Genomic DNA, 8933 nt, shown 5'->3' with positions numbered 1-8933 from the left:
TAGGGGTGGCTACTATCTATGGACACAGAGTGACCGACATTGATGAGATCCTGGACATCAGGAAGGTGATTGGGGTCTGCCAGCAAAATGACATTCACTTTGAAGACCTCACTGTAGAAGAGAACCTGTCAGTCTTCGCCTCATTAAAGGGAATCAGCAAAACAGTCAAGGAACAAGAGGTACGTAATGATTACCATCTTGATTGTGGTCAATGTTCTGTGATGTACAAACACCAGAAATGAATCTGTGTATATGGCCACCCTGTTGGATGATTGGGAATCATTGGAGCTGCCTCTATGCCCACCCACTTTATAGATGGCTATAATTTCCCGAAATGTGGCAAAGTTAATTGTTATTATATTCTTCCGCATGTGCATTCCAGTTAGAGAGCCACATCAATTGTGTTCATTGTCATAGAAAGTGGGGGTGTTATTTTGAAATCGCAAGTCCGAGTGGGTACGGATTAAAATGTACATCAGGTTTTCGGACATCCCTCTAATTTTATCAGTCCAGTCCATGCTTCATGCAACAGTGCCAGACCCTGATGAAGTCTGTGCACCCTTGAAACAAGTTACTTTTTGATACAAAAGTCTGAGTACAATTCTGCAGTCCTAGCTCTTTCAGCTCATGTTATCTATGTCCATATTGGAGAAATTTCAAATCGTCCGAACAACCTCAAGGGAAGCTATGGGAATCTCCTAAGCAGGGGCACACATCAGAGACCTGGTAGAGGTTTCCTTCTTTTTTTTCCCAAAAAAAGGTGTTTTCATTGCCATCTGTGCCCTTGTGACCAATGCAGAAATATCTCAATGGGCGAGTCACAGGCAGAAATCAAAACCTGTCTCAAACCTTTCATCCTTTTTTCAAAACATTTTTGGCTGGATTTGGAATTTATTCTCTCTGTAGAAATGAGATTCACTTCGGTGAAGCCCTGTGCCATCATCCCCACCATGGACCATTTAGGTTGGTGATGATTTGGCCATTCTGTTGGATAATGCAAGGGTTATGTAGAACTTGTTTTAAGCTCAAAACAATCAATTTTTTTATCATTTTTTTATTGGCTTGTAATGTGCTTTCAACTTGTAGGAAATTTACTTCTTCGGGAAGAGTCTTGGATGTGATTTCTTCTTTCTTCTCTGTTGTTCTTCATTTCTTTTTTCTTCTTCTTCTTCTTCTTCTTCTTCTTTCATCTTCCTGTTTCTTCATTCTTCTTCTCCTCAAGTGAATAAAAAAAAAGTATGAAAAGAAAGAATGCTGCAAGTAAGCTTCTACTATACTTGATTTTTTTATGCTTTAACTAGCAATGTTTTATATAGACGACAGGGAGAGACATAATATTTTCTTCTCTGAATGTTCTGATTGTGTATTGCAGATTAATAAGGTCCTCCATGATTTGGATATGGAAGCCCTGAAACACAACCAGGTGAAAAGTCTGAACATTGGGCAGCAAAGGAAGCTGGCAGTGGGCATAGCGGTTCTGGGAAATCCCAAGGTAAGTCTTATGAAATCCTGCAAAACAACACAACCCATTTCTAGGATTGCAGGAAACTTGTAAGTGAACAAGGAAAAATGTAAGACTGCTTGTATTGAATTCAGCTGTCTTCAATAGACATGTATTATATACGTTGGCATTTGGGTATCAATAAAAAAAATATTGATCCTTCTTATATAAATTTTTATATGGATAAAATATAGAGCTGGAGCATAAGGTTTTCCTGAGTACAGAATATGTGACACCAGCAGCCTTCTCTCCATGGCAGCAGTTCCCCTGCACTGCATTGTACATGGCAGGGTATCACCTGCGCCTAATTAATATTTAACCATTTTTCAATGGTCTATTGTTGCTGCAGATCCTGGCTGATTCCTGGCTTTTCTGAATGTAAGCATGTCAGGCTGCTAATCAATGTGAAATGTTCATTGTGTCCTATTGTGATCCTTCCAGAGCTCCAGGAGGGCATTTACAAAGAGACCCTGTCACCAACTTCTAAAGACAATAGAATATGAGATATTCTTCATCCAAATCAAGGGAATGGAACTTCCAAAATCTCATTTGTCTTGCTGCTCTTGTTCCAAATTTGCCCCAGGGCCAGAGTGCAGCCACATAGTGAAGAACATCAATATTTGTTAAATGTAAAATTGCTCACAAGTATGGAGGAACAGCTGCCTCGATAGGGAAATCCTTACAGAATTTAATAAAATGCTTCCACCTTGTGAGAAAATGTCAAAAAGCCTTTGAATCAACTACAACATATGAACAGTGGTGTCTTGCTCATTTCATAGCACCTACCAGTCCATGTGCTAAATGAACATAGAAAGGCCATGTTGATAGAGGTTACTGGCTGTGATTTGAATCTTAGTTCCTAGTGTAGATTTGGTGGGTCTCTGGGAGCCCCTATAATGGGTACAGCTGGTGTGCAAACCCAAGAACCCAATGTAGGGATGGTGAGCCGCTCTCATAATGGGCACAGCTGGTGTGCAGACCCAGGAACCCAATGTAGGGATGATGGGAGGCTCTCAGATTGGGCATAGCAGGTGTGTAGATCTGGGAGCTTGGTGCAGGAATGTTAGAAGCCCTCATAATAGGCACAGCAGGTATATAGACTTAGAACTCCATGCAGGAGCGATGGGAACCCTTTATAATGGCCACAAACGGTGTGCAGACCTAGGAACTTAGCACAGGGATGGTAGGGGAACCTCACACTGAGCACAGCAGATATCAGGACCCAGGAATATAGCAAAGGCATGGTAGGCAGTGCTCATAATAGGCACAGCAGGTGTAAGGACAGGGGCCTTCATGTTTTCTCAATAGTATAAAAACAACAAAAAATAAACTGGTGGGTGGTGGAGTTATCCCCTTCCTTAGTCTTTCCAAATATAAACCTTTAGCCCCCCACAGTTTAACTCCCCACAATCCACCATGCACTGGGATATGACTTCTGGGTGCACTGACCCTTCTAGCATTTGGTTTGGCATTGGCACGACCCCCGGTAGCCGCAGGAACTGGGCAATGTTATGACAACATTTAAGTTACAAGCAGCTTGGTCTATTTTTATCCAAATGAGACAGCAACAGATGGCAACAAGAGTGACAATGACCCTTTCCATTGTGTTTTAGTGACCTCCCCAATGCTTTTGGCAGGTGCTGCTTTTGGATGAGCCTACAGCGGGTATGGATTCCTGCTCCCGTTACACCGTCTGGAACGTGCTAAAGAAGAGGAAAGCAAACACTGTAATCGTGTTTAGCACGCATTGCATGGAGGAAGCTGACATCCTGGCGGGTACGCACCTCTGCAGATTGCTCAGTGTTGTGGCATTGCCCTTTAGTTAAGACTATGACAGATTATAAATGAATAAAATTTTGTCATATATTAGAAAAATAAATAATTGAGATTAAGATTAAGAACAAATTGAGTTTAAAACTAATCAACACGTTTATACCACCATGTTTATGAAAAAGCAATCATGTTATTTATTGAGCCCATTAGTAGTTATTCGCGCTACTGTAGTTTTCCTAAACTGACGATTAGAAACCCCATTCAATTGAATAGATCTAGTGATCACTAATTTTTCTAACAATAAACAGCACCATTAAAAGAGGCAGCCTGGAATGGCAAAGAAATGAAGCAGCAGCACTCCCTAGTGGAAACCTATTGGTACTGCATCTAGAAGTGGCTCTCATTCTGTTTGAAACCTCACTGATCTCTGTTGTAGCCTGTGCGGTTCTCCACTTATGAAATGCTGAAAGGTTACTGGTGAATATGGAGTTGCAATTAGGCTGATTACCACTTGATATGTCTGGTGATCTCCATCCTTCAATACTAAAAGTGGCAATTTGCAGAAAATAGCACTCCTGCTGATCTTTTGAACTAATCACCAGTTTTTTTCATCAAAAAGGAGTGTTTTGTGTGTTTAAAAAAGCCATTACCGTAAACCCCCTTGTGATAATTCTTTTGGGTCTTGATGTCTGAAGAAGCTAACTTTGTATTGCAAAATGCGTTGGGAAATGTTGATCAACATACAACATACAGTCATATAAACTGCTGCTCCAATGGGGGGGGGGCTATTTAGGACTGAATCTTAATTATTTGTATTAACTTTTTTTGTATTGATTAATATTGAAGATTTTTTTAATGATAGAAAATGGTTTAGTTTAATAGTTTCTGCTATTGAGTCCTGTAAGCTAAAACTGTATCTGTCTTCCTTTCTTTTGGCTTGCATGGACATGAAAGCTGATGTTCCTTTAATTTTTGGTGTATTCTAGCAGCTGAGAGGACCCTGGCCAAGCTGGGCAATAGATGGGTGGATAAGGGGCTCTAATGCACAAGTGGTCACTGTTGCAGTACCTAAAATGATAGGAGTAGGGCAGTGCATGTGAATATTGCTCACATATGACTGGAATAACTATTTTAGATGTACTGATCTTCTTATATGTGACTAATAATATCAATACAAAATACAATTTACTTTCTAATTTGTATTTCAGACCGGAAAGCTGTCATCTCACAGGGGACCCTGAAATGTGTTGGCTCCTCTCTGTTCCTGAAAAGCAAGTGGGGTGTAGGCTACCGCTTAAGGTACTGTATACTATTTTCCTTTTTTATTAAATTGTACTGTCATTGGTTTATAATATAGATTCAACAAGGAATATATAAAAGTTCAAGCTAAAACCTGAGTAGAAAAAATTGTTGCCTGCCAGCATGCTGTAGAGAAGAAGCATTGTTCATGTGGAAGCAGTGGTATTTCTGCAGAATTCTGACCTGCCCCCTGCTGGCTCAAACCAAAACTTATACTCCCTACTGATTGGAGAGCTCCAACTCTGGCTCAGCGGGGCTGTGTCCAACCTTTGCTAAGTGACCACTGATTCCACACAATACTTTATAGATTTCATATCCATTTCTGTCTAATTGACAGCAGTCAAAGAATGATTGCACCTAGTGGGGACACAGGCCTTTAATAATCACCCAAGAGATTTGAACTTCTCTTTAATTTATCAAACTAGAAAAGTTTTGCCTTTAACATTGAACTAAATGCTGGTGTTTTATTTGGCCAAATGTGTATTCAACAAATGTGTTCTTTTTATTCAGCATGGATATAAAGCCCACGTGTAACATAGCCTCCGTATCTGCGCTGGTCACACAGCACGTTCCCGGGGCAAGCCTAATTCAGGCGACGGAGAGTTCCCTTATATACGGATTACCATTGAAGGAAGTGGACATATTCCCAGGTACAAACCATATGTGATAACCAGCCAGTCCTACAACATACATGACATCTCTTTGCTACAGTTAAAATAGCAAATAAAGCTTGGTCACCTCCTCGCCCCTAGCATTTAATTGACCAATGAAGAAGCAGCACACTGATGAACTCATCCTTCTGCTCTTTCCTCCTGTTAGTATTTCATGTACATGTAGCATACTTGGTTGGCCTCTAGCTTTGCTCTTATGTTCCCCAGTTTTAATCCTGCTGTACATAAAAAAAGCTGATACCAAATTCAAATACTATAATAGTTCAGCTTTAAAGGGGATCAGAGAAAAAGGTGCAGTACAAGGTTTGTGTTCGGGATGACTTTTAGTATTTTGTTACTTTGTAGTCAGATTGAGTTGTCATTTTTCATTTTCTAGGATTGTTCTCTGCTCTGGACAACAATTGCAGCTTGGGTGTCCTGACCTATGGAGTCTCGGTCACCACATTGGAGGATGTCTTCTTCAGACTGGAAGCAGAGTCCGATGTGGACCAGACAGGTAATGATGATTTGATCTTGGAGATTGATCTGAGACTTGAGAGACTGAGACTTGAGCTACGTACACACATCAGAGGTTCTCATCCAGGGTTCCTCCGCAAAATGCTAGGGGTTTCTTGAGCAAAGAGCAATTTGTTCTCCATAGGTCAATTGGTATTGACATAATGTTTTTGGCTATCTGTAAGGGTGACATTCTTCCCAATGGCCAGCAATGTAAGAAGAATTCTTCCCAATGTCCATCACACTAATATATGATCTGAATAATATATGATCTGTGGATATATTATTTGTGGAATGGGTTCCCTAAGACCTGAAGGTTATTTTAAGTGTTCCCCCCATGTAAAAAGGTGAGAAACACATGAGACAATTGTCACCCAAAACAAAAATTTGTATAGCAGTCCCCCAGTATGCAAGGGGTACTTCTGTGCTGGGCACCATTAAAAGGAGCTTGAGTTTTGCAAATCTGGAACTTTAAACATAAGAGTGGAGGGGCCAGGAAACCTACTTAATATGGCGGCAGAGTTTTTTGATTGTGGTTTTGTGCCTTCCAATTGTGCTCCTCCCACCCCTACCTATGGAACGGAACAGTGTTGTGTGTACAGGGCTCATTTCATGTACTGTCACTGGAAATGAGAGTGATAGAAATTTAACGTTTGTAAGTTGCTTCATCCATGAACCTTAATAAGGACTTTATGTAAAATACACCTTAACAAGAAAAAAAATATATATATACTTTTGTTACCCCCAACTTGTGCCGACTCATATGGCATCACTGTCCTTCAGGTAGATTCCTGGCAAATACAGAACAGACAAAATTCTACAAGATGTCATTCTTGCAATTGACTGATGGGTATTTCCATGAAATTTGGCCTGCTCTGTGTTCACCAGGAATCCTTCTGGAAGGATGGGGATGTCACACCTAATGATGTGGAGACAACTACAGGGTAAGGAAGTACAATTCAATCTTTCTCCTTTTACATTGTATGCCTTTGTAACAAGGAGGAAGAGGTCTGGATGAAGAAAAAGTGGAAAGGCAACTTAAAAGTCAATGTAAACTGATCATTAAAATCTCAGATAAGCTTTGGTCCAAGAATTTTTGGCCTGGACATCGTAGCTTTAGGAACATTCGTAGACAATTATCCAATTGTTATTTTTTTATTGCAGATAACAATATTTTCACTCATCAGAAGATAGACGATGACCGGAAGTGGAAATCCACAGAGGATATCGACCAGGGCTTACTGTCCTTTCCAGAGTCAGATCCCTGCACTGTGAGTGGCCGAGCTCTGTGGAAGCAGCAATTCTGGACGATAGCCAAGTTGCATTTCCGTAACTTGTACCGAGACCGGAAATGTGTCCGAAACGTGTGAGTATTTGTGCTTCTGCTTGGTGATGGCAATGAGCACCTAAAGTAAACTTGTAGGGTCATCTAAAATTGTTAAAGGGTCAGCCCAACCAAAACTCTTTGAAGATTTTAGGGGGTTTTTTGTTTCTGAAGAGTTAAACCAGCCTTGGTTCTCCAATTCTGCTGCATCTACTAGATTTTGTTATTTTTATCATACTTTGGGGGATGTATTTGAAGAGTGGGAACACCTGAGGTGGGTCAAGCATCCAGAAATGAGTCCGTAACTAGGGAAAATAATTTTCACCACTTGGATTCCTAGTAGATGGAACCATGTCACCAGATGACTTCTCACACCAGATCTATAATGGAAAGTCTGCATGGATGCCTTGTGGCCTCTCCTTTTCCTGATGCCTGTGGCTTCCTTTTGACTATCAAGCCCACCATTACATTCCTGGCTAATAGGAGTGTGTGGGCATCAGGACGGGATGTGAATAAACATCAGATGTTTCTGCTGTGGTTGTCTGTCAGGGAGCACCCAGGGGTCTGAGGCTACTTTGGCACTAGATGAATCTTCTAACTTAAACACTTTTATTCATTCTCTTTCAGGTCTTTATCTCTGTTCCTCTTCCTGGCAGTGCAAGCTTCAGTAAACATCATTCACTTGTACAACCAGAAGCCCTCCATCCCCCTTAAACTATCTTCAGATCTGTATTTCCAACGTCCAGGACAGAAGAGCCAAAAGTACCTCACCAGCCTTCTTCTCCAGAGCTCCACAGGTAGTATTTGAAGTCACTTTATAGGCAGTCACAGCTTAAAATTCAGCCAGGTCTAAGGCTTAAAGCCTTCATCCTCAGTACCACCATTTGAATAAAAAAGTCATATTCAATTTAAGTGTTTGACCTGTAACAGAAAACAAACCTTTTCTTCAACAATACTTTGTTTTTATAGGTTCAAGATCCTAAAAAGCCCTTACAAATTGGGTTTGATTTATTAAAGCTCTCCAACACTGAGGAAGATAGACTATCATGGAAGAACCTGGAGGATCCAGCAAACCTGGAATAGATTTGGTGCAGGATTGTAAATATATGCTAATAGCACACAATTTTAAGGAAATCTATTCCAGGCTTGCTGGATCCTCTAGGTTTTTTCATGATAGTCTAAATTCTCCAGTCTTGGAGAGTTTTAATAAATCAAGCCCAGTGGTGTTTAGATTTACAGTGCCCTTCTTTCATCATGATGTTCAGTAGATCTAAAGATAAAGGCTGATTCATATATAATACCCATTTGCCTATTTTTCTGGAATCATTTAGCCTGGTCTCACCCCATTAATGGGATTTGTGGCCTTAATTGCTTGAAGCGTTAAGCCTCACCCCTATCTATCTTCTACCCCATTGACCCTCTAGTGGGGGTTTTGGCCTCAATGACCATTAGCAAGGCATGATGGCGAAAGGGGCCACTGGAAAGTAAGGTGCGCCATCTGTATCTGTATTTTATTTCAGGATGGATAAAAATTCACCACTAATGGCTCTTAGTGGATCATCTGCCCTTCTTTAATAATGGTCTCCCTTTCCTCTCTTCCCATGTTTTCCTTGTTGATAATGCTTCCATTCAGTGCTGTTTCAGATGTTCATATCCTAAAGCTATGGCCTTCTTTTTCTCTACAGGTGCCAGTATAGATGAGATAATTGATCACCTGCACAGCCAAAAGATAAAAGTGGATCTGATGAATGGGACCGACTATATGTCTGTCGCCCCTCACAGTGGTGCTTTGGATGTCATCAGTTCAGGAAAGGTAGGAGGGTGTAAGTAGTGAGTAGAGTACAGCATGCATTGTAAACATCCAGTTGGG

The 8933-nt window shown here is 40.8% G+C and overlaps 1 protein-coding gene across 1 annotated transcript in view; it reads left to right on the top strand.

The window, feature by feature from the left end:
• Nucleotides 1–8933, top strand: part of ABCA5 (ATP binding cassette subfamily A member 5) — a 58296-nt gene that overhangs the window by 29101 nt on the left and 20262 nt on the right. Inside the window, exons 13-21 of the mRNA XM_072403444.1 lie at nt 4–179; nt 1373–1492; nt 3139–3277; nt 4483–4573; nt 5084–5223; nt 5621–5740; nt 6904–7105; nt 7691–7860; nt 8749–8876. Of these exons, the coding sequence (XP_072259545.1) occupies nt 4–179; nt 1373–1492; nt 3139–3277; nt 4483–4573; nt 5084–5223; nt 5621–5740; nt 6904–7105; nt 7691–7860; nt 8749–8876 (1286 nt within the window). The remainder of the gene's footprint in view (nt 1–3; nt 180–1372; nt 1493–3138; nt 3278–4482; nt 4574–5083; nt 5224–5620; nt 5741–6903; nt 7106–7690; nt 7861–8748; nt 8877–8933) is intronic.

Source organism: Pyxicephalus adspersus, chromosome 3 (assembly GCF_032062135.1).
Source record: "Pyxicephalus adspersus chromosome 3, UCB_Pads_2.0, whole genome shotgun sequence".
Taxonomy (NCBI): Eukaryota; Metazoa; Chordata; class Amphibia; order Anura; family Pyxicephalidae; genus Pyxicephalus; species Pyxicephalus adspersus.
Note: the sequence above shows the minus strand (reverse complement) of the source record. Positions and strands in the feature narration are given on the sequence as shown.